Consider the following 26,507-nt stretch of genomic DNA (forward strand, 5'->3'; position numbering starts at 1 on the left):
AAGCTCTTGATTATTGATGTACTAGGACTGGTAGAATTTGACATTGAGGTATTTTAATTTTCTCTTCTGTGAAATGTATTGTAGGTAAGGGAGTAGCAGGACCTCTTAAGCTGTAGGACAGACTAAGAAGGAAAGACTAACATTTGGGTTACTTAAAATTAATCAGAACACATGGACCATATGTTCTGTTTATTCCTCTCTGGATTATCAGGAATTGCGTGTGAGAGTCAATGTTATTATTTTCAAACCTACAGTGACACTTTTGCACGTAACATAACGTAATCTTTCTAAACACAACATGAAAATTATAATCATATTGAAAAGAGCTATCAACATGTAAAGAGCTCTGTCTCTTTACAGAGACAGCATTTCAGTAGACCAGATTTTCTTCCAGAATTCACTTAAACCTGTATAAATACTAAGTATAATAAAAGAGAATGGTATAAGTACATTTCAACCCTTTAATCTTGAATACTGTTATGTTACACAAGCACTTAGAATATTGCATGTACTTTTGTGGTCATCCTGAAATATTGATGAATGTGTAGAGTTCTGTACACATGAAAGAAAGATATTTACTGGCCAAAATCAAAAGATGAGCCCAAACTGATCTGGGCATCTCAGGCAAAAGTGTGGAAGGACAAGGGATAGTTCATCATGAAGGAAAGGAAATGGAGGTAATGTGGGGTGAATTGTTAAAGTCATTAAACCTCATGTACCCCAAAGATGTGACTGAATGGTTTGAGACAACAGAAACAGTTCAGTATTGGTAGTATGCCAGGATTTAGCAGTGAGGAAAAGCTGGATGTAAAATGAGCTTTGTGATGATCAGATTAGGAGTACATAGTAAAAAAAGTTATAACACCACATGCCAGAGCAATAAAGAATGCCCAGTTCAGCTGGTTAGCTGAATAATTGGCTGTTGGATCTTCTTCCACCTTCTCTCAAAGATACAGCTATGGGATGACACAATTGTCACACTGTGCTAGTAACTGATGCTAGCAACTGGCTAACAGAGAATATTAATCATATTAAGGTATATTTGCTCCCAGAATAGACAAATTTATCCATTCTTTTACTTTTGAATGGTATACTTTTTTGTGGAAAAACTTTCTCAATATACCCAGAGTAAATAAGTTTAAATAATTTCACAATCATCTCATTGCTAAATAAAAAGTTAAATTTCAATCTGAATTGAAATGAAATTCTGTCTGTAGTTTTCTGTTATGGTGGAAAATTGAAAAATAAATATTTCTGAATACCAGTGTGAGAAGAAGCAGAAAAGCTATACAAATTTTAGAAATCCAAAATACTTGGCTAGTTCAAAATTTGCTGTGATAAACTCCCAAAAGTTGGGAGATTTTTGTATGTAGCTCTAATGTATATATAATCATATGGACTTGCAGCTGTTGCGTCTGTCTTTGCTTATCATTCTAATTTGTTACTAGTTATGTCTTACCCAAGTTAAATTACTAGCATGTAGACTGTCTCTTGCTCAATGCTTGTGCAATACATAACCTAATTGTCTCCTCCTTCAGATCTTGGTAAGCAATGAAAAAAATTAAAAGCAAATCCTGGCTTCTGTTTTCTACACAGAGAAACTGTGCAGTCTCTGTCACTAGTGAGACTTTTTATGACCTGACTGTCTAAAGCCTTGAGAAAGCTGATCAGTCCTCAGAGCTGACCTGCTTTGATCAGGGCATTGGAGTAGAGACCTCCTGAGATCCTTTCTAACCCAAAGTATCTGATGATTTTTGTCTTCCTAATTTTGGCAACTGCCCTGTCAGTTTGAGGTGTGTCATGGTAGCTTAGTAGGTACACCAGTGTGTTGTGTACAGTACACTCTGTGCTGGCTTAAGGATGGTTTATTGTACCACCTTAACATTAAGATGTTGCTCAGAAAGATAATGACTATTAGTAAGGAAATAAAAGTATCTTAATGGGTTATGAGGTAAGCAGGGTTCAAACCCACCTTTACTGTTAAGAATAGGCTTGTAAGATCTCTAGCTCTGGAACTTGTAATTTCTCAAACCTGAGAGGATATCCCCTGACTGATAAATTTTAAATAAGTAAGGAGTTACTTAAATAAGTATGGAATTACTTCTGTATTTAATTAATCTCACACCATTTGTGGTTCTGTTTGTTTTCTCTCTGTGAAAGGTCAGTGTGAACCAATTACTCTGGAACTTTGTATGAACTTGCCTTACAACTATACTTATTACCCAAACTACCTGGGCCACAGGACACAGAAGGAAGCCTCGATCAGCTGGGAGTCTTCCCTTTTCCCAGCTTTGGTTCAGACCAACTGCTACAAGTACCTGATGTTTTTTGCCTGCACAATCTTAGTACCAAAATGTGACCCCCATACAAATCAGCGGATCCCACCTTGCAGGTACTATGCTAAACCATATTTCATTTAATTTTTGACTGTCTGTCATAGTAGATTTTCCCAGTTTTATGCTTTCATTGAAAATGCCAAAAATTTTGCTTTGGAATTCTATAGGAAAAGGATGTTGCTGACCAGGATGCTCAGGTCAGCGTTGGAGGTCCCTCTTTGGAGGGCTGCTCTCCAATTTGTGCCTAGTGCTACCCAACCCTAGGTACAGTATCAGGCATTTGTTCTTGTTAAATTTCATGTCCTTGATGATTACCCAGTGCAAAGGCCTCTTGTCCCTTCAGAGTCAACACCATCTCTTGGTTTTGTATAATCAGCAAGCTTGCTAATGGTGCACTAAACTGCTGCATCCAGACCATTGATAGGTGTACAGAACAGGACAGGCCCTGCAGCTGAACCCAGAGGAGCAGTGCAGGTGAGCAGTCAGCAACCAGATGCAGCCCTGTTTGCCAGGACTCTTCAGTTTTTCACCCAGGGCACTGTGAAAAAATATAAAAAAATTCAATTCATTAAAAGGTCAAAGGAAAATGAGTGGAACGAGATGCCTTCCCTGAATGGACTGTCTCTAGAAGAAAGATGTGTAAATAATCAAAATACATAAAGACAAATTAAAATTACATTAAAGCAATTTTAAAAAAAGGGGGGAATCCTTTGATTGAATATTTTTCAATCTAGTAGGATCCCAGACAAAAGTAGTGGCTAAATGTTTCAAACATTAGGGGATTTTTTTATTATGCCTTTTTACCTTTGTAATTTTGAAGTCTTTGCCAGTGGGTATTTTGAGAGAAACCGTGGATGATTTTTAATCTCAGTGGATTGAACAAATTTTGTAGTGATTCCCATCTTTTTTAAGGTTAAAAAAATGCTGCAGAAGGACTTTATTCATGCCTTTTCCTGACTGACCAACCAAACTTGTCTAACAGCAGATGAAGATGTAAGAAAGTGTTATGTTGCTGTAACTGACAACAGCCTCAAGACTGGGCTGGTCTCAGCTTTGCTTTTCTCAAAGTTTTAATTTTATTGAATTGCCGGGGAGTTCTTCTCTCTTTTGTTTGCAGGCTTAAATATTTTGACCTTCTGAAGCCCTGTGGTTTCTGAGATAGCGTAATCAGAAGAGGTAGCATTTCACTCATACAAAATGTGTTTGGTTTTTTTTCTCTGAAGGAGAGCAGTTAGTGCTTCTTAAAAATTGTTCTCTGCCATCTCTTACAGAGGAGAGCATATTTGTGAGCAGTTATATTTGGTTATTAACCTATTTATAACATAAATGCGCGACAGTAACTTATGTTTCAATCATAGCATTCTTTGATATATGTATTTTTTTCATATTAAAACATCTGTTTGTCTGATTTTATTCTTGATCTTCATGTTTATCTTCAGCTAGGATTATTAACTTCTAGTATCTGTGAATTTCTGAGCCATTCAGTTATTTGGTACAATTCTGCTTTGTCTCCTCAGGACATTATGTGTACAGTCTAAGGAGCGCTGTGAGGCTGTGCTTGGGATTGTAGGTCTGCAGTGGCCAGAGGATACAGACTGCACTCAGTTTCCAGATGAGAACTCAGATAACCAAACCTGTCTAACACCAGATGAAGATGTGGAAGGTACCTCCTACATATATTACAGCAAATAAGAGATTTAAATGGGTTCCCAAAGTCACTGGTCTTTGGTTTTTTTATATGTCCCCTTTAATTTTAATATTTAAACTGTGGAAATTATTCCAAACTGAGTTCCTCTACTCAGCCATGCTAGTCTCTTGGCAGAATTCTTTGCTTGATTTCTTGCTCCAGGGAATTGCTAGCACTCAATGAAAGAGTTCCTTAAAGATCTGCCAACTCTGTTCCACTCCTTTGTCCCAAAGTGGTACTGTGAGATCAGGCAGAAGTAGTGAAAGGGTTAATTAATGGAAAGTTATAACCAGTTTTCATTAGTTGAAATAGACACATAATTGTCAATCTCTTTTTCTTTTTTTTTTTTTTTTTAATCCTGGGAATTTTTTTATACTTATTTCAATGCATAATACACCACCACCACAATGGTGAGAAGAGTAGCTAGGAAATTCATACCCATGGTCTAAACATTGCATGCCAGTGATTTGGCAAAGCAATGACATTTGACAGAGAGCAACATGGAAGGGAGAGCTCTGTAAAATGTTGCTCCACCACGTTCCTGGTGCAATTGTGAAGAGTCTCACCTGACACATAATTCCAGTCTCATAAGCTTTCTGTCTGTGTTATTTACCCTTCTGAAAGAGCCTGGGTGACAAGTGAGGGCCCATGGCGTGATGAAGCTTTGTCTCAGGGAGTGCTGTTTGTCCCTGTTGGTTGTCCTTGGCAGAGTGCTCCCCCAGTCACTTCAAGTGCCGCTCGGGGCGGTGCGTGCTGGCGGCGCGGAGGTGCGACGGGCAGGCTGACTGCGAGGACGACAGCGACGAGGACAGCTGTGGTAAGGACGCGCTGTCAGCTGCAGTGGAGGGCAGCTGCAGCTCTGGAGAATGAGCTTCAGCTTTCGTTCACTTATTTGAATTGTAGCACAAGAGTTCAGAGAAGGAGAACCCCCCCCTTTTTGTGTGTCTAAAAGTATATTTACAGTATCTGTAAAAATACTATATAGCAAGGATCCTTCTTAATCAACATGAATACTATTTATGGTACCTGATCGTTCAGATTCTGACAACCATACTCTGCGATGTTTTGAGTATTCCTTAAAGAATCAAGTTAAAAAATTTCTGCAGATTTATTATTTTCATATTGCTGAAGGCTTTACTGAGCTAAAATGTAACTCCCTGGCAGATTAAGTCTTGAATCTGTAAATGCAGTTTTAAATTTATACATGATAATGTTCTCATTAGGATGTATAGACAAAAGATACCGTTATGATGTATTGCGTTGCTGAAGTGGATTCTGCATGTTTTTTCAGATTGGTCAAGTTACAAGTACAAGCATAAACCCTTGGAATTTATTCCCCAGTATGTTTCTGAGTTTACTTTTAGTATAGATGATTTTGACTTTTAACTTAAGGGGGATGTATTGAGCCTGAAAGAATCAAGAAATCTCTTGTTCATTACATATCCTTTTACCTGCTGGCAGGACAGTTTCAGAAAGAGAAAGGAGTTCTAAATATTTATTAATTGACTAAGCTGAAGTCTTCATGGAGGTCTGCATGCAGGCCTGGCATCCCTAGGGGCAAAGAGATTAATCATACATCACTAAGGATTTAGAGAAGAGGTGTGCTTATGAGCAAAGGATTGGAAAACATTGCAGCAGAGTAGGATTAAGTTGTACAACCTGTGTATTTTCTTTAAACTGAGAAAGGGTTAAGTGGGAAGCAGAGTTTATGTGAACAACAAAACTGTGGCAATAAGAGAATTTCTACTCAGAGACAGTAAAATAAAATCCAACACCAGAAAGCTAAAGCTAGGCTAAAGTTCAATCTTAGCAGCTTTATAAAATGCTTCTTTTTAAAAAGCAGATTGTTTTAATGTTTGCAGTAGCCAAGGGTTCATTTACCCCCAATAAGTGATGTATTCTCAGTCTCTGGGAGTCTCCAGATCATTCTTGTATTCTCTCTCCTCTTTCTTTATTTCTTTCCTTCCCCCCACCCCTGTAAAAAAGAAAGAAAGGGATAAAAAAAAAAAGGTTATGCTCTCTGAAATATGATTTAATATTAGGTAATTCTCTTGTTTGTGTTATAAAGGAAAGTCAGAGTTGATGGTCACGGTGATTCTTTCAGAGTTTGACATCTCTTTACTTTGAATCAATTGTCTCAATTGTCCTCCTTGCCAAATATTTTTTTGTTGACACCAATTTTGAACTCCTTAGAAAACGAATTGTTATGTGTCTTTTAGGATAATTTTGTTCTACTGGACATTAACATATGAAATATTGTTCTAATATGTAACATTTGTTTCTTGAGTGGATCTCTCTCTAAAGTCTAGACAGAATGTCACAAGCAATCAGCAGAATTCTTATCAGTTTCTATAAATATGGAAGACTGTATCAGCTAGCAAATTACTGCTGTCAGGGTGACATTACATTGACCAGGGCTAATACTGTTACTGAAAAACAAAAAGTCCTTGTAGAGCTCCAGGGGTAGCTGTTTCTAACTTATTCATATTCCATGTGTGCAAGACAAAATCAAAACTTGATGATCTTTCCATGTGTAAATGGATAGCTCAAATTTTCTTGGCTTTATCCTTTTAAATTGGTTTTCTAACATTAAAAAAAGACAGACTGTTTAATTTGAAACCCTTGTATTTGAAGTGCTTTAAATGATCTATGTGGAACAGCTTTACAATGCAGGCAGGAAGAGGCTGAAAAAGACTAGCTGCAACTTTCTTATGCTTAGACTACTCTGGCCAAAAAATATAAGTTAGAACCTTCCAAAGAGGTGTACTCTCCCCATGCAGAGCAGAGCTGGATTCAGCAGCCACTGTCTCCTTCTGTCAGCAATCCCTGCCATGCTTTCTCATGGGCTGTGTGAGAGGACATCTCAGCCATGCAATTGCACGGAAATCCTCAGACTTTAGTGCCATCCACACTGGGATTTGGGGAGAAAATTTGACTGGGGTTACTGGAAGTGAGACTTCTGAGTGCAATAAAGTGCAGGGAAGGTAATTTCAAAAAATATTATTATGAAAAGTGTCACGAGATTTTGTGGTATTAAATATTATAGTTGGTTGTAATTGAATGTGTTAAATTGCTGCTGCTGAGCAATGCCTCTGGCAGGGAGCAGAACAGGATCCTACACCTACTAAAGAAATTGAGGATATAACATTCATGGCCAATACTGTCTCACTATTTTCTGCAATCTGGGTTTTGACCTGTAGTATTTTAGGTGAGAGAAAAATGTGGTGGTCTTGATGTTAATGATTTAATGATAATTGGGTGGGAAATGTATATATGGACAACAATTTGTAACTTCATTCATATTATGAAGAAGAAGGAAGGCAAGATCATATATGAAACCATATCTCTTGTCAAAATATATTTTTGAGATGGGGTTAATTTACATATAGACAAGTTTTCCTAGCTCTGTTTTCACTTCCCTTTCATTGAATTAAAAATGCATGTGACAAAAATAATTAGAGAGGAAATATAAATACTGCAAATGGTGGTAGGTGATCTCTACCAACAAAACAGTGTACTTGAACACTGAATTTAGTAACTAGTGAATTTTTCATAGGGAAATGTCTCTGTATTTGTCTATGTGATTAGTTTTGGAGAGTCCTGGTAAGCTTCACAGTGTAACACTGTGATGCGTGATGAAGAGAAAAGGAAACGTGTATTAAATGAATTGTGAACGCTGCTAAAAATTTGCTAGGTTCATAAATTATGGGGAGTTTAAGCTTTTTTTATTTCGTATTCGTAACAAGATCCTAAAATTGAATTCCTTATTCTATATAAGAGTAGAGATTTTTTTTTGTTTCAATTAATTTTTCATCAAAAGTTATCAGAAATATTGTCAAGAAGGAGACCTGGAAAGTGGTGGTACCCAAGAAAGTTATTTGATCGTGAGGAATTAGTTTCAAAGGTTAAGGCTGCTTATTTCTCTGGGCTTTAACCTTTATTTACATGTTTTTTCAAATCTAAACAAAATCAAGCACCCCACACATCCAGGTACAGGTAAAACCTGAACAGATTTTTCCATTAATCCAGTAGGGATTCTGTGGTTCATATTTGTAAAATATGTACTTCAGAATTAAAATTTCTTGGAAACAATATATTTGCTTATAACTTACTGCTTTCACAGTTGCAGGTCCAGGCAAAGAGAGGTGCTGCTTTAAATACTGTTTTTAAATTTATGCCTGAATTATTTGTATGTGTGAACATCAGGGCTATCGATTGAGTTTGCCCTTAGATTAAAATGAAAAGTATCATCTATAGAGCAGGCCAAACAAGGCAATCAAATAATCTGGCTTAGTCAGGACAATATGTCATTTTTATGGCTTCCTATAAAACCAGAGTGTCAGTCATGCAGGACATTAGTATGTCAAAGTATTTAAACTGATATCACAATAAAATATTTTTTTAGCTGATGGAAATAAAAAGTGGAATAAAACAAGAGAAAACTATTTTCTAAAATGTACCTTGGCCTATTCTTAATTTCCTCTAGCTGACCAATAGGAATTTTTCTGTCAAAGCACTTTGACCTAGTTTTGTATTACTTCTCTTTCTACCCTTCATTCTGATTCTGTGTTAAATTCTGCATCAGCACTGCCAGAAAAAAAACATGTATTTCTACAGTGTTTCATAGAGATTCCATGCTTTTATAGGATATGCTTTTGAAAGACTGAGGAATTTCTATGGACTTGAGAATTATAAAAGTTCTTATATTACTAGCAAATGTATTTCAATAATAGTGGTGTATGGGTTTTGAGCTAATTGAGCTAATGCCCAAACCATTATAGATATAGACACTCATAATACAATTATTATTTCAAAAGCACTGAAGTATTTTGAAGTGTTACAATATTTAGATCCATTTATCAAGTGTGCACTGTGCCAGTCTTATTTCCATTTCTTCATTAGTAACTATTCTTGGTACCTTCTAAAATTTATATTGCAAGTGAAAATATTTTGTGCGTTTCAGGACTTTTAAGGAAGAAAGCATTTGATTCAATATTGCATACAAATATTTCAGAAATGTGCTTCTCTGCCTCCAGGTTGTAGAGAAAGGGGTCTTTGGGAGTGTCCTTTGAAGAAGGTGTGCATCAAACACACTATGATCTGTGATGGTTTCCCAGACTGCCCTGACATGATGGATGAAAAGAATTGCTGTAAGGACTCATGCAGTTTGTTACTCCCTTAAAAGCTGATCACATTTTTGGGATGTTGAGGTGCAAAATCAGTCAAAGTAAAAAGACTTTATGCTTTCTATAGCAGAAAGACTTAGTCATTCCCTCAGTTCCCCTTTCAGTTTGTCTGTGGCACCAATTTCCCTCTTTCCTCATCTTTTGTTCTTTGTTGTTCACATCCTGAGATCCTTGCTGTCTGTTTGGTCACTCTTGTCCTCTTTTTCTTTTTTTTCTTTTCTCTTTCTCCCTCCTTGTTCTTGTGCCTTTGTAGAGTTGTTCTTTTTTTCCTTGTAGATTTTTGACTTCTTTTCCCAGGTTCTTTAACTTCATTCCATACAGACATTGCTCATATCTGCCTACTGCTCATTTTTTTCCTTGATTTCTACTTAACTGTTTTTTGGTAAATGTCTTACATTTTATTGTAAACAATGCCTTATTTAGTTTCTTTCCTGATTGACATTTCTTAGGTTCTGTCTCCCTGCTTGGCTCCACAGGTTCCTTCTGCAATCCAATCTGTGACAGCATCAAGATACAGAGCTTAGGAGGGTGCACGAGTGGCATGGGCACACAGTCCAGGTGCACAGTGCAAGTCTGTTCAGAGTGCTGGCAGGGAGCAGCCTGCACCCTGCTCCCCTCTGGGGGCTGCCCTCAGTTCTCTTTCCTCTGTTTCCATCCGAGAATGGGATGGGAAGTGGTGGAATATCTGCACACAGCAGCTGCTTTGCAGGCTCCCACCCTGCATACTGAGCTGGGAGTGAGTGCCCTGGGAGGTTAGCTCCACTTTCTGAATCCTCCTCTTTTGAGAAAACTGGTGTGTGGGCATGCTGCCAACACAAGGAAGCAGAAAAGACATACTGGGAGAAGGTCTGCACAACAAAGGAGGGATCATTGGTTGGCAAAGTTGGCTGAAAACTGAAATTTTTCATTCTCTGAGGAAACCTGGTATTTTGTCATTTTTGCTGGGATGTTTGGATATAGTTTTGTGATTTAAAAGAAGTTGCTCCTGAGTCTCTGGAGTTCTGTTGGTAGGAGCATTTTGTGTCCTAAGTGAAGCCTATGGGTATGTTTGCCAAAATGAAGAGCAGCCTGTGTGTGTATTGCTAGATCAAACTTTGTTTCTCTTTGGGAAGCTGAAGCTCACAAAACATTTCTTAATCTGCTTTCATTGTAAAGATTATACCACTTAATTTCCAAGCTCTGTGCTGTAATCTAAAGAGTGGATGTGGTATTAAAGTGATTTACTTGTGATCCCACATTAGGATTATGACAGAGAAAAGATTACCAAAGGGCTAAGGTTAATCTAGTTCATAATTACCGGAGTATATTTCCTCTCTGCTTTTAATTTGGGGCTTGAATAGTCTAAAATGGAAGCAAAGTTTTCCCAGCTGAGGGGTTCCAGTTTTTGAATTATGCTCTCTCTGGAAGGTGGAGTTAAAGTGCTTTTTCTGGTTTTGCATGCTTTATTCCAGAGGTAGAAAGACCAGGGGTAGGCAGCACTGCCTGCTCTATCTGTATGGTTTTCCCCATGGAGTGCACTTTTTGTACTGGTGTTGCAAATAAGTGCTTGGATTGTATAAATTGGCAGTATAAATGCTGCACATCAGCCAAACATGGGCACAACTGAATGCAGCTCCCTTCCATGCATTTTCTCCCCCTCTGCCCTCCCCCAGGTCTCAGAATTCCCTAATGATGGGGTTTATACAAGCTGGAAATATGTTAGTGAGGAAGTTACTGTGCTTCTACATGCCTGCCTTTTGGAAGGGAGGTTGTTGGAGGAGAAGTCATTTGTAAATGTAAGCTATTGTAGTTCCCGTACTGAACAGAGTCTGGAAATCCATATGTAAGGATACCAGCTGTGAACTGGAGCATGTCTATCAGTACAGCAGTTCTCTACCTCTAAAGTGGAGATAAAAATAAATACAAAATTTTCAAAAGCAAAGGAGAATTCAAAAATTAATATATAATTGCTGTGGATGAGAGGAAATAGATACTCATTGTGGTAAAATATTTTTTTCAAAAACCATGAAGAACTAAACAAATTTGGATCAGTCGGCTAAAAAGCACAGAACAGTATTTTCTCTTACAGCTTCTGAGAGGTTAAGACAGGTTTCATATTACAAGATCACAAATGATACTAAGTAATCCCAGATCTTGCATTTATAGATGCTCTTCCTTCCCTCTGAATTGCAATGCCCTAAGTCACTGCATGGCAGCAACCACTTTCTGCATCAGTGGTATCCATGCTGAATTTTCTTGCAAATCTGCTTCACTTCCTTTTCCATAAGTCTGATCTGTGTCTACCTTGACTCTCCTCAATTTTCCATGTCAATGTGAATTTCACTTCAATCATGTCTTTCTCAGGAGGAAGCATGTTTTTGTCTTTGCAGCATTTTGTGACAAGAGTGAACTTGAATGTGCCAACCATGAGTGTGTGCCCCGTGAACTCTGGTGTGATGGGCAGGCAGACTGCACTGACAGCTCAGATGAATGGGACTGTGGTAAGTTTCTTCTCAAAGTGGTGTTTGGGTGATGGTAGCAATCACTGGTGATTTAATTCAGAGTACAGTGGTGGAGAGGGGCTCCCTCTGTTAGCCAAGAGAAGACTGGGGTGAGGTTGGGAAAGCATGCAAGGAAGCAGGCAGAAGAGAAAGCAAAAGCTCAGTGTGAAGTGTCACAGTGCAAAGATACAAGAAAAGTGATAGAGCAAGAAAATGTGCAAATGATGTCTGTAATCTGGAAAGTATTGTGGATAGAGGAGAGATTAAGAAGACATTGAGATTTGGAAGGACCTTATGAGAATCTTTTTTGCTTGTGATAAAAGCAGTTCCTGAATTTTTTTATACAGATTAAGAGAGAAGAAATGGTGATGGTCTTTCTATCTAGATTATCTAACTAGATTAAGGCTATAAAAATTAAGGCTATCAGCAACCCATGTGAATCTGTGCTGGTGAATTAGAAGTATTTGGGTTTATTCTTACACTCTCGATGCCTTTGCTGTTCAGTGTCTCATGCTGTTCACTCCTAACAAGGTTCAGATAACCACACTTGCCTTGGTTTTAAGTTGCATAGCTATTCAGCATGTAAAGCTAGGAAAAGTGCCAGCAACTTGGAAGAATCTTGAATGTAGTTGCATGTTTTCAGTTTTCCATCTATAAAACTACTTGAAATAATACTGAAGTTTTCTTCCTTTTTTCTTTCCAGTTACACTGTCTAAAACCAGGAATTCCTTGATGCTCCTGACTGTTCACAGGTCAGCTGCTGATAACCATGTTTGTGCTGATGACTGGCAAGAAAACTTAAGCCAACTGGCCTGCAATCAGATGGGTTTAGGGTAAGGTCAGTAGTTTGTAGCTTTGATGATTTCTTAGGACAGTTGGAGTGCTGGTGTTAGATGTGAACTATCATTGTTCACTGCAATGTTAGACCTGGTGTGGAAATGGTTCACAGAGAAAAGAGGTAACGAAATTTTGTGAACTGTGGCAGAATTTCACTAAAATCTAGGCACTTTCACCTTTACAACTTTATAAACATTGCATGATTGTTATTAAGAGTGTTTTGAAGAGATAATGGTGTTTTGCCAAGGCTCAGTACATGCACTAACAGTTACTGCGGAGGCTCAGAATGTAATACTCTGTTTCTTCCTAAAGAATTAAAGCAGACTTAGGAAATACAAGAAAAATCATCTTCATTTATTTGCATTCTGCAATAAATACTGTAGGTTAGACAAGTGGATGTATTTAACTTGGGCATCTCTGGACAACAAATTGTTAAAGAGAGGGTTTCTGTGTGGAACTCAGAAAAAGAAATAGCTTTTAAGTGTCTTACTGCATGCACACTAAATTGTGGAGTAATCGATGCAAAATATAACTGTTGGATAAAAAACAAGTTCAGCTGCTCTGATATTCACAGCTGTCTCTTACAGGGAAGAGGCAAATCTGATGGTATAGAAGGCTGTCTTTTGCCAGTGTGAATTAAGAGGTGTCTTTTCTGTTAGCTTTTCTCCACTACACAAACTGACATTCTTTGTACCTTTCTCAAAGGAGGATAAAGACCCTGGGTTAGTTAAGTACACTTCATGTACTCTGTATTGTCTTGCACTGCAGGGATACTTGGCATCCATTCTAACAGATGCCCCGAATTGAAGACCACCTGAAACTGGACTGCCTGCCATTATAACACACAATTTTATACTCCTCTGTCTAGTTTAGTGTATCTAAATAATATTTGCATTATCTTTTTGCTTTAGCTTTATATAGCATCCTAATAAAGCTTTGTGGAGTGATAGAATATACTGAGTTGGAAGGGACCCATCAGTGTCATTGAGTCCAACTCCTGGCCCTACACAGGACACTCCAACAAACACACCCTGTGCCTGAGAGCACTGTGCAAATCCTTCTTGAAGTCAGACAGGCATGGTGCTGTGACCACTTCCCTGAAGAGCCTGTTCCAGTGCCCAGCCATCTCTGGAGGAAAAACCTTTCCCTGTTACCTAACCCAAACTTCTCCCTGATGTTTCATACCATCCCCTTGAGTCCTGTCACTGGTCACCAGATTGAAGAGATCGGTGTCTGCCCCTCTGCTTACCCTCCAGAGGTAACCAAGTACCGCAGACACTCCTCATACAGCTTCCCTTCCTGTCCCTTCACCATCCTCCTGGCCATCTTTTGGATGCTCTCTAGCAGTTTAATGTCTCAGATTGTGGCACCCAGAACGTCCCACAATATTCAAGGTGAGGCCACCCCAGTGCAGAGCAGAGCAGAGCAGGACAATCCTCTCCCTTGCCTGGCTGGTGATGCTGTCCCTGATGCTCCCCAGGACAGGGTTGTCCCTCCTGGCTGTGTGGGCACTGCTGACTCATGTTCACCTTGCCATTGGTCCTAACATAAAATTTGCTTCTCTTTTCCATGATGCTTGCTGCTGGGAAAATGAAAATGTATTGAACTATCACAACACCTCTGATTCTCTCCATTTTTCAAGGGTGTGTCTAGGCTGAAATCAGCGTTTCCACCTACACCTTCCTGCTTCGTCACTGATGCTTGCTAACAGTGTCATCAATCCTGCGCTTTTAAGAAACATAAGAGACAAAAATGATTCCTAAATCTCAAAGCTCAATTTTATAACAAGGTGATATATTCTAAAAATTAATTTTTCTAAAAGATATTCTTGGTAGGGACAGGAAATTGTGTCAAGGCAGCAGGAAATTCTGAAGTCAATTCAGTTCTGAAGTCTACAACTTCAGTTTGACTCCACTACTAATTTCTAATTCTTTCTTGCAGTACTTCAGAAAACCAGATCAGTGTTTGTCTTTCCTTTCTTAATGCCCCATTTTGTCAGTAACCTGAGGCCTGATTTTCTTAGCTATTCTTCTAGTTTTTGTGGAGTGGCACTGCCAAAAATACAGTAAATTAGCTTTGAAAAGCCGTAAGAAAAACAAAAATTATGATGCATTACTAGAACTGATTTCCAAAATCAGTTCTTATATACTCCAGTTCTTAAATACTCTTTATTTCCAAAAGGAGTAATATGAGCAATGCAGCTGTTTAATTATTTTGTTAACATTGCATAAGGATTCAGTGAAAATGTCACAGAGGCTAATGTTTTCTATATGGTAAAATGGAAGACTCTATAATTGAAGTTTCATGCCACTGTGTAATCTGATCTGAAGCTATGAACTTCATCTCTTAGTATTTACATCCTGTATAAATTATTTAATTGACTTACAACAAGAATGGCTGAATGTGAGGTTGACAATATTGGTGTTTTTAACAAGCTCTTTATGCTCACCATTGAGGGTGCAGGTAAATTAGACTGTATATTGCACAGAACTCAAGTAATGATAAAACATCTCCTTTTACATTAAAAAAATTAATAAATAAATAGGAAATGTTTTATGCAGTGCTTTTCTGCAAGTATTCCTAATGGGAACAGCTTCATTTTACTCCTTCAGAAAATTAAAGCTGTGAATGTACAAATTCTGTCCATATTAGAGCACACTGCAGAACCACCCAGTTTTGTGGCTGTTAATTACTTACTTAATAATTATTTACAGCAACTCTTGATTTTGCTTTAATAGCGCTTTTGTTTATTTTTACAGAAAAGTAATGCATATTATGAGTGAGATATCAAATTAAAGACTTATTAATGCCTTAGACCAGGAATTACAATGAATGATAGCTTTTGGAATTTTTATTTTCTGTAAAGCTCTGCAAACTATTTTTAATAACTATCTAGTGCTTTGCCAAATAAAAACTCCCAATTACTATATAGGGTGGTAATGTTTCAAATATAAAGGCAATGTCTTTCTAACAGCTTTTGGATATTTTAGTTATTTAAAAATAACAGATTTTAATATTTTAGGCTAAATTAATCTGAAAAAAACAAATGAAGATAATGAAGTGATAGTGGTTAAAGTTAGGTTAATTTAATGGATAGTTGTAACGCATTTTACAGAATAGCAGTGTCTGTTTGGAACATACAAACCTTCAGTCTGAAGCAACATGAAAAGTTCATTCTATTCTGCCCATTTCACAAAATGCAAGCAATTTTGCTGGCTGTTTGCCAGTTATAATTCCACAGACGATGTGGTTTTCCAGTTTTTCATAGCACCATTCGTGGAATGTGTTGTGTGATGCATGATGCAACATCCCACAAAGCCACAAGTTCTAAGCATTGTCTGAAAGGCTTTGGACTATTGATGGCTGGTGCTCAAGCTATGCAACATGTAATCTTAGCAGTTCTTACATTTTTCTCTAGTACAAAAGATGTTAAATTTGTTTGTGTGTAATGCCAAGAGCTTACTGGGAATGCTCAAGTCTTAGGTTTCAAAGTTTACAACCAGATGGGACTATCATGCCACCTAATCTGACTGCCTCTTTATGTCAGGACATATAAGTTTATTCAGAAACTTCTGACTGAGGCCCAGATTTCATTACAGTGAATTTAAATGCAGTCTCTGGCAATGGGTTTTTCTGTTAACTTAGGTAGAGAACAGAACAGCATTCAGTCTCACATCTGTCCTGTTGTGTTCTAGAGGCTGTGCTGCTGAGGATGGGTGTACTGCATAGGTTCAGAATGTTGGAAGAATGTTGGAAGAATGTATTTTGTCATGATGTTCAGTTGAAAAAAAACCACTTTTCATGTACTTGGAAGTCCACATTATTTGTTGATGAAATGGCAATCATAAAAGCATGGTCTGCTCAGCTCTGAAATTTGATAAAGGCAGTAGTGGAGTTGTTCCTATCATTCTGTGAAAATATAGTGGAATAATTTGTCTTCCTTGGCTGCTCTAGGATGATAGAGCAAATACAACAAACTTCAAGAGTTTGTGCTCAGCAGAGTACGGGGAGATTTTACTTCACCGGCATGCTCTGGTCTAGTATCAGTGTAAAATTGCAGCTGTCTACCAAATTACTTGTTTTTAAAAATCTCCTGTTATCTCTTCCTGTGCCTGCTGCTCCTTTTCTTGGAGGCAGTGTCACTGGTGGTCCACTGAAACCAGCAGCTCCTTTTCCTTCTTTCCTCTGCTGTGGCATCTGCTGTGCATGTATTTATGAAAGGGGTGGGCTAGTTTGTTGTTGCTGCCTGGCTTTCTGTCTTTTCTGGTACTTTTCACTCAATGTCTTTGGCATAAAGATCTTGAATATTTGACAACTTAGCAGTCAAGCTGCTGGGCAAACAAACTCTTGTTTTCACATGATCTAATTTGTTTTTTTAATTACTCTGTAATGATTTCTGCAAGAGGAATAATGGAAGCGCAGCTAATGTTTTATTTGCTCAAAGAACATAACAAAAACAAACCCCAGAATCCTGTAATACTCATGTAATAAATTTGAACTTCTGAATGAAACTTCATTTTCTCCAAGAATAGGCATGACATTTAGTGAAACAAATTCCTTGCCAAAGAGGAAGTATTTGTACTCATTCATTCAATCTAGATTTCTAGATCCATTCAACAGAATGTAACATGCTCTTAACCTGCCTTGAATTTATTCATATTTTCCATGGTCACAGTGTTCTGTTAATCCTGTAGATGATGTAGAAAGATAGGAAATTTTTACATTTCATTTAATTTTTTAAGAATGGCAACTAATAACTCATTACAGAATTTTACTGAAAATAGAGCTGTGGTAGATGTGGAAGACTGTTCTAGTAAATTGGAGCAATAATAGACCAATGTTAAAATATGTAGACTTTATTCAGTGTATTAAAGTTGTGCTAGACTAATATCTGATAGATTATGTCTCATCTTTCATGTACATATGTAGTTTAAAATATAATTATTTGGATAAGGCTGTTTTTGAAGAAATTCCAGCCTTATGATTCCTGACAAATCGTGACAGTTTCTTCAAACAGTCATTAAACATATGGTCAGTGCCCTCATATAACACTTTCTAGTTCCATGATTGGGTATTTTCTTTTTTTTAAAAGTAAAATGATTCTTACTCATAATTTTATTATCTCAAACAGCCTTGGAGCTGTCTGAATGTTCTTCTGGGTAGTTGGCCATAGGTGGCCATACCTGACCTGCAGAGGTCCCTTCCAAGCCCAACCATTCTGTGATTGGTTAAAAGAAAAATAGGAATAGGAATGCTACCAAACCAGGAAATGTTCTTATTCTAATGATTGGTCACAAATCCTTTTTCAAACTGTTTTATGCTGTAACTTGTACATTTTAAATCTACTGCCCCCTTTTTTCTTTCATTTTTTATACAGGAGCTTCCAGATTCAGAATTACTCCTTTTAACACTAAACAGATATAAATCTCTCTGCAGTGAAAATTTATTCTGAAATCTGCAAGCTGAAGTGGTTTTGGGAGTTTTTTTGACTTATGTATTGAAACTAAAATAGTGTAGATTTAGACTAGTCATAAGGAATAAATGTTTCACAATGAGGATGGTGAAACACTGGAACAGGTTACCCAGAGGAATGGTAGACACCTCATTCCTGGAAATATTCAAGGTCAGCTTGGATGGGACTCTGAGCAGCCTATTCTATAATTTAGTGAGGTGACTAAAGAGTTTGAGAAGGGCAAGGACTGCAAGAAACACAGCATCTTTTATCAGGCAAGCTTTCAGGCAAACAGGTCTTCCTTCAGGTTGGCTCTTCCTGCTGTGTAATTCAGGAAAGTCATATTTGACCTCCACACCCTCTCCTCGACTCCTACCAAGCATCCTAATGAAGGATGCCCTCTGCATATAGACCCTGTATCATTAAACACTTTCAAAGGAGTCCTTTCAAAGGTGATCTTCGCTTGTGAAATGATGTCAGTGTAAGCTTCAGATGTAAAAAGTAAGCTCAAAAATGTAAAAATGCCTATGAGAATGTTGCTCTCAAGTTCTGTTAGAGATGAGAGAAGAAGAAATTCTAATAAAAGAATAAATATGTTACATAACTTGAAAAAAAGCAAGCATAAATTACACTATGGGAAGATTTCTTAGTGAATAATCATTCTGTAAAGGATGATGTTGAAGAAAGAAACAAGTGAATTTTGTTCAAATTCAGTGAATACTTTCATTATGGGGGAAAAAAGGTTGAAAAATCAAATTGTTTGTTTCAAATTTTTGAAATTAAACAACTAGAATTTTGTTTTAAGTCAACATTTTTCTCTGAAATTCATCCAATTTTTAAAATTAAAGGCTAATTGACTTTAAATGAAGGACTTAACATTAAATTTTAAGTTGAATTAATACTTCCAGCTAAGAAAATTAGGATTGTATTTGAAGCTTTAACTTCAGACTGAAGCATCTTTTTTCAGGTTTAGCTACAGAATGATACTTTATGAAACCTGTAATTTACAGAGTCAGAGAACAGAGTGCTGCAAAGTCAGGCCTCTGTTATCAGCACTGTTTTCAGCACAAATCTGAAACACAACCTCATCCTAGCTGTGAAGAAAATTAACTCTATCCCAGCCAAAACCAGCATGCAGAGATAAAGCAAGCAAGTAATTTTTTTGCACTATGAGTTAACTCATTTTTTGTAGACTTGACTAGTTTATCAGCTAGGAGATAAGACGGAGGGATTTTGAAACCTGAAAATATCACAGTGATTATCAACTTTCTACCAAAAAATTTCAAGAATAATTTAATCATACTTTTTTTTTTCTTTTTCTATCAATGCAGTGAATACTTTTAATTTCTATTTTCTATGTTTCAGTATGTTTTCACTTTAAAAATTCAGATATCTTTGATTTTATTACTCTTACAGTGAAGGTTTTGATGTTTTACTCCATATTCTATGGCACAGCTTGGCTTTAGAGAATTCTGGTCAAGACTAAGAAGATTTAAACCAGTATGTACAGACAGGAAACAGATGCTGTTCCAGCTCTGAAAGAGGCCTAATTTGCTTTAAATGAGTGCCCATATGTGAGTGATCCATTGCCTTCTGGCCTAACTCAAGGCTTCCTTTCTCAAACCTGCTCTCGCATGAGGCTACAAGAATGGAATTACAGAAAGTAAACTGACATGTGTCACTGTTACCTGAAAGCAAGAAGTAATCCAGTTTATGGATTATACTTTATCCTAAACTTGCAGTTTAATGAATTTGAACAACTTCTTCCAAATGGAAAAGGGAGAATAAGGTATTGAAAACATTGCTGAACAGAAGTATCCCAGATATGTTACAAACAGAATGATGAGCTTCATAACCTAAAATTAGTCCCTGCCTTCTAGTTTGTGTTCTGCTTTTTCGTTATAATTTGGTATGCAAGTCATAATGGTTATTTTTTACTGTAAACTTTGACTGCTGTGCACAGTGATCAGCAGGTAGCAGACTAGAATGCTCTGAGAACTTTTTATTAAATATTTCCATTTTACAGTTTATCTAATGAAACATTACTTTTCCCCACTGATAGCACATTTTTAATGTAGAACACAGACCAGGTTCTCTTTTTCTCTCTTAATTCTAAAAATTTCTCTCTTAAACACACATAAGAGAATCGTTAGCTTGAAATTAAATTCTTTAAAGGAATATTCTAATTTTTAAGTTAAAATTGAAAAATTAGTAAAATTTAAGTTGGAAATTCCTACTTGAGTAATGTGCTACTGCAAATTGAAATGTTTTGCCTGATTTTACAAGTAACTGATTTTATAGGTTGTTAAATATTTTGAATTGACTTAGATTAAAGGAAACTTTTAGATCAAAGGAATTAGCTATGTTAGAATTTTATGTGCCCTGTGATGGTCATTAGATCTAGCAGACATCTTTCTGTGAAGGAGCAAGACTGACCTGATGATCTCGGAGCTTTTTCCAACCTAATTATTTCTGTGATTCAGTGCTTCAGCGAATGTTCTGTAATATTGAATATGCACTGGTGTGTGAAAGTCTGATCTAGTAACTGTTGGCCTTCTTTAAGATTTAGCTCTTCATCATAGGCTCTGGTCACTACAGTATGTTTGTATTGTGCAAAAGAATAATAAAATCCTCACTGTAACAGGCATCTGGAGAGCATCTAATCCTTCTCCCACTTGAAGCACTGATCCCTATTGCCAAATGAGATCAGTTCAACCACTGCTCTGTTTAGCCAAGTCTTGAAAACTTTGATGGATGGGGCTCTCTGTTCCAGGGCTGCTTCACCTTCCTAATGAAAAGGATTTCCTTTTTGTGTGCCCTGAGTCTCCAAAGCTGTAGGTCAAGGCTGTTTCCCCATGTTATGCCATGCAGCACTATTGAGAAAAATTTGTTTCAGTCATGTTTTAACTCCTCTTCGAGTAGTTGCAGGTTGCTGCTGAATTGCCCTTCAGCTTCCTCTTCACAAGAATAACCAAGTTCAGTACCCTCAACCTCTCCTTAAGAGTCAGTGCCAGAGGCCCCTCTAAAATCTGAAAGCCATTTGTGTGATCCTTTCCAGTTTCTAAATATCATCTTAAACTGATGTACCTCAAACTGCACACTGTCTTCCAGTATGTATGGTTTCAGTCAACAAACACTGTTTCAATTTTCCTTTTTGCCAGAAAGGATAATAATTGAAAGCGCTAATTTAAAATCCACACCAAGTTTCTGAGCAAAGCAATTATGGTATATTCAAACCAAAAGGGAAAACAGAAAACTAAGAGAAGTAAAGGAGCCTTCTGAAAGCATTTAATAAAAAAGTATTTATTTGTTTGGCGTGAAATCTTGAAAGATATTACAACTTCAACAGGTCACTAAACTAAAAAACAGGCAGGAGAGCTGTTTTTGAACTTGAAGACGTAGCTTGATGTCTAGAAGTAATTAGCAATATAACCTTGTTGTCTTAGAAACTCAGAAGAAAGTGTATGCTACAGCTCCAAGAGGGACAAGGAGATCCTGCTGTCTGCTGTGTTTCTGGAGCACAGGATGGGGCTGGTAAAAGGGGTACCCATTGCTTCGCCTCCCTCCTTTTCTCTGAGTGCTTTAGAGTCCCTGGTGTAATGTGTGCTCCTGGCTCAGCAGCCCCTCTGAAAGTCTCACACTTAGAAACTCTCACCAGCCTGAATCTTTATTCCTGAGATTTTTAGCTCATGTTCTCTCATTCTCTAGCGATTCTGAGAATGCTCTGGTCTCTACACAAATGCTAACCATTGTCTCCAGCTTTCTTCATCTAGAAATGAGGCTCTTTGTTCCCCTTCATTCTGGCTATTCCTCATTAAGTAGATGAAAGGAGACAAGTGGCAGCCCTTGCCTATCTAAAAGAAAATCTTTTATAAGCAACATCAAGGGGGGAACATAAATGTTTATAGAAGCCATTCTAAAGATATAAATTAAGGTATCCTGGTAGATATAAATTAAGGTATCCTGGATTTGAGTGTTTTATATCAAACAGTGATCACCAAAGAAAAAAGGTATAGGTATGATCTTTCGACTTTTGCTTTATTTAAGTAAAATAAAAAAAGGTATAGGTATGATCTTTTGACTTTTGCTTTATTTAAGTAAAATAAAAAAAGGTATAGGTATGATCTTTTGACTTTTGCTTTATTTAAGTAAAATAACTATGAAATTTCATGCAGGTATATAAGTGTTTTGTAGGTTTTTGCCTTGATTTAGAAGCACATATCTCCATAATTCTGATTGTAGCATCACTGTAATCTGTAATCCAGAACTGCATCAAAAAAATCTGGTATTTGGTATTAATCAAATGCCATGATATTTGCACCTTTTTGCACATTTTTGAGTTACATATTTTATAGATCAGATACTATTTACCAGTTTATAAAATACCACTGTACACAGTTATGAAATGGTGAACATCACTGTTCAGAGATCATAAGGCAGAATGTCATTGTAAGAAAAAGGTTTGCACATGTTTGGTAGGGAAAAGGGTGGGAAATATGGAAGAGAGCAGATCTTTATGTGAATTCTAAAAGCAGGCACGGAGAAGGAAAACTCTTTTTGCAGCAAACATATGCCTGCACATTCTGGTTAGTAGATCATGGAATAACATTTGCTTAATGTGCCCAGAGAAGGTTCTGAAAAATAAGTCATGTAACAGGCAGGGTCCAGGGCCGTGACCTCAAAGTTTGGTTTATTCTGCCACCTGTGTTGAAAATATTTCCATATGGTTACACTGACAACTTTACCATTAAACACAATTCTTTGATCTCTGTTAGCCTGTGCAGTCACGTGGATAAAGAGTGCTGGTGTTTTGTAAAGATTGTTTATAAAAGTAATATAATCAGTATTGAGAATTGGACTGAAAGACAAGCTAATATCCTGGCTGGCATTACCAGGTACTGTCATGAGAGACTGGGTTCAGAGGCCAGTTTAAGGACACATCACAGTTTTGCTGAAATTCTCTAATTCTCTTTTCCATGAGTTAGGATTTAGAATTTGGCCTTTGACTGGTGTTTGGGTGAGCACAGCTTCAAAGTCCTTGTCATTGACAGGGATTGATGGCTAATCATGAATGGTTCTGTGCTGGAAAGCTGCATGACAAGTTAAGTAATTTAGAAATGCTCTATTTTTTCCATTTGGCAGTCAAGGTATAATAAAATAGCAATTTCTTGAGTCTATCAGGCAATACCTAGGCTGAGGAAGTGGATATATGGAAATATCTCCTGGTGAACCATTCTAACCCTCACGTACTTGTTAGGTTGCTGCAGAAGAACAGGTTTGTTTGACATTGTCACCAGTGATTTGTTCTGTTTCGCAAAGCAGGCAGCTTGGACTTACAGATGCTCTCAGGCCTTATTAACAAGGCCTAGACTGCTCTTTACTGTTAAATTTTAATGGATTTCCAATTACAGGAATCTAAGAAAGTATTTTTTCTGTTACCTCTTTTCCATATGAAGACAAGAAACTGTTGAAAGAGGATCAATGTATGCATTACAGTAAATGCCAGCAGAAGGTTCTTGCTGTTCCTGATTCCAGTTCTGCTTCTTGTTGGGAAGTGCAGTGTGACAGTCATGTTGGCTGGCCTCCCTTCTCAGGGTGATTTCATTCTCCTAACTGTATATCTGCCACTCCTGGCTTTGCCATATCAGTCAGATGTGTGTCTTTAGAGTAAATAGGTATGTTAGGGTCTCTTCACCTTCATAACTGTAACATTCTATCAATGTTTTTCATTTGTTTCAGAGGACCATCCAAAACAGAAATTGTAATAGAGAGTGAGCAAATGCAGGACCAAAAATGGCTGAATCTGCACTCAGACTGGAAGAATAAAAATGCATCCACTTTACATGCACTTCTAGTGAATGGGTAAGTAACAGGTTTAAAAAGACCTATTTCACTGCTGTGAGTGGTCACTTACCAGTGCAGGATGACAAACTCTGGTAAGCTTTTTTTTCCATGGTGTCTGTGTATAAATCCCAGCAAATTCTCATGTAAGTTGTTAAGATACATTCTGCAATTACTTTAGTGTCAGGGGCCCGTTCTGGTAGAATAAGAGCATTGGAGTGATAAAGAGGTGATGCCCTTGAAGCACCTGGACCAAACAGCTTGGATAAATCTCTGCTGAGCAAGAAAGTCTTGCAGCTACTATAGAGCAAAATCTGCAGACACATCTTACCATCCTCTGCAGCCTGAGTAGTCTGGATTCATTCATTTGGAGCAACTACAGCTCCTTCATTAGAGGCTAGATCCACTTACAGAAGGTTTCCTTAGCTCTGGCTTCAGATGATTCCTTTTAATTAACCCAACTAAAGAGGTAATTATTAATGAGAAGCCAGGATCTTATGGCTGAGACATTCAAAGTGTGACTTTGAAGAGCCAGTGAAGTAAAAATCCAGGGCAAACCTGGGAGAGCCACCTAATCCCCATGGGCAACTGCATTCTTCAAAAACCACATTCATAATTTCCCTTTGAAATGCCCAGAAGCTTTCAGAACATTCTTCTTCCACAGAAAATCCTTGTGTTTCACAAGAAAAGATTGTCTTGAGTAACTGCAGAGATACAATATGTGTGAAGACAAAAATCTGAGGAAGAAATCGACATTTCTTTTGCTTGGCTCCATTATTTTCTATACTCAAAGTATTCCCTAGTGGCATAAAACTAAAAAGATTGGCTTGCAAGGGCCTAATTTGGCTTTCTTACATCTCAGTTCTGTACCTTTTTTGTTTTACATTGGTATTTTCCCCATTCCTTTAAGTTAATTAATAGTTTTTCATCTAGAAGGGGCATTACTGAATGATACTTGAAAGTTGTCTTTTTAACTCGTTGATTTTCCTTTCTCACTGTCTTTTGTCTCTAGCCTAAAAGTATCTAAATGCTTTTCTCCAGAGTAATACAAGAATAAACACCTTGGGTTGTGACCAGATTTAAAGGCAGATCCACAATTCTGTTCTGTTCAGTCACTAAAGTCCAAAGCAGAAATTTCAAGGTACTTTTTGACATTTTTGGAAGAGGTCTGCTAGAAAACATATGAAGTAATGGATCTGGAGCCTCTTGAGTTACAAATTCTAGTCACAAAATATTTAGTTTTGCCCAAAGTGCAGGTTAAAGGAGGGAAAACATCAGTAGTGATTATTGTTAAATCTATAGCATAATTGAAAAATACATGTAGGAAATAGATCTTCCAGTCCCCCTGAATTCAGAAAATGGATAAGAAGAAGTGAGAAGCTGAGGAGGAAGGGTGCGTGAAGGGTGAGCCTGTTTTTGTTTTGGCTGCATCCAGTGCAGATGACTGGGAAGTGCCCCTGAGCCCTGCAGTCTGGGTGTATTCATCTGTGTCACCTGCAGCATGTAAAAGGTTTCTGCTGTGGAGTATGCTGGATGTTTAAAGGAGTTGCCAGGCTTCTGGACTAATGGGAACTTGGCCAAGAACTAACAAACACACCACTAAATCAAAAAGTTTTGATAGGAGGGAACAGCACAGTGCAGGCAGTGCACACATAAAGGCTTAAAAGTTTTCTCTTTAGAGCTGGCTGAATGGTAAGTAAAAAAAAACAAGTGTAAAACACGAGCATGGCTGGTCTCAGTTATATTCCATGTATTTTCTTTGCCTGTCAAAATTGTGCACAAAATTTAATTTCCTGAAAATGGTTGTCTATCTCTACTATCTCTAGAAAAATAATTTTTTGAACTGGGTTTTCTGGAAGAGAAATAGACCGATTCTTACGGTGTATGAATGAGTTATATGCAATGTAAGGGACAAAGGTTTGGTGAAATTCCAGATTCAAGGTAATCTCGTGGGCTGGCTGACACTGTTGTTTTGCCCACATTAGTATCTATGATTTAACATGAAATGCAGCCTCTTTTTAGGTGGTTGCAGTTTTAAAGATGCTGCCTACCTGCTGGGATTAAAGTCTGCAAAGAATTACCTGGCAAAGAAATGACCTGTGTATTCAGGTCTGCACCTGCCTCAGAAAAACATGTACACAGTAGGAATGAAAAAACTGTGGAAATAAAAAGGCAATCAGCTAGTTGTGCAACAGTGTTTGCTGGATTGAATTGTGATTTCTCCTCCCTTGGCAAAAAAAATCAATTCTTCCCTCTCTTATCTGAAGATATTCAATAGAAAGTAGAAGTTCTTGTTGTTCTAATACCTTCTGCAGATTTCCTGGATTCTTTTAAAATAGCCAAACTCTTAGGCCATGAAAGATCATCTGTTAGCAAAGGCATTTCAAAGAAAATCCTGTCCTTTGAGTGTAAAGAAGAGGAGACTGGCAATCTGTGCTTTCAGGTGCTGTAAATAAGAACTTGACAGACTGTGCATCCCAGCTGACCTCAGAGCTGGATCCACGCCCAGGGAGCAAGGCAGTCTGCAAAATACATGACACCTATTCATGAAATGTATTGTAAAGCTGAACTAATATTCTGAATTATCTTCAGGCAGATGCTGGAAGCCATGGATGATCTGGCATAAGAAGCTCCTTGACTGTCTTTTTACAGTTTGAGGGAATTTTTAACAGCTGGATTACAGCAATG

General features: G+C 37.5%; 1 protein-coding gene across 1 annotated transcript in view; it reads left to right on the forward strand.

Annotated features, from left to right (window-relative positions):
• CORIN (corin, serine peptidase) overlaps positions 1-26,507 on the forward strand; it is a 115,914-nt gene that overhangs the window by 79,344 nt on the left and 10,063 nt on the right. Inside the window, exons 11-17 of the mRNA XM_058024979.1 lie at positions 2,161-2,392; positions 3,854-3,999; positions 4,733-4,840; positions 9,060-9,173; positions 11,579-11,689; positions 12,393-12,522; positions 23,718-23,840. Coding sequence (XP_057880962.1) covers positions 2,161-2,392; positions 3,854-3,999; positions 4,733-4,840; positions 9,060-9,173; positions 11,579-11,689; positions 12,393-12,522; positions 23,718-23,840 — 964 coding nt within the window. The remainder of the gene's footprint in view (positions 1-2,160; positions 2,393-3,853; positions 4,000-4,732; positions 4,841-9,059; positions 9,174-11,578; positions 11,690-12,392; positions 12,523-23,717; positions 23,841-26,507) is intronic.

The sequence above is a fragment of the Melospiza georgiana genome, chromosome 5 (assembly GCF_028018845.1).
Source record: "Melospiza georgiana isolate bMelGeo1 chromosome 5, bMelGeo1.pri, whole genome shotgun sequence".
Classification (NCBI taxonomy): Eukaryota; Metazoa; Chordata; class Aves; order Passeriformes; family Passerellidae; genus Melospiza; species Melospiza georgiana.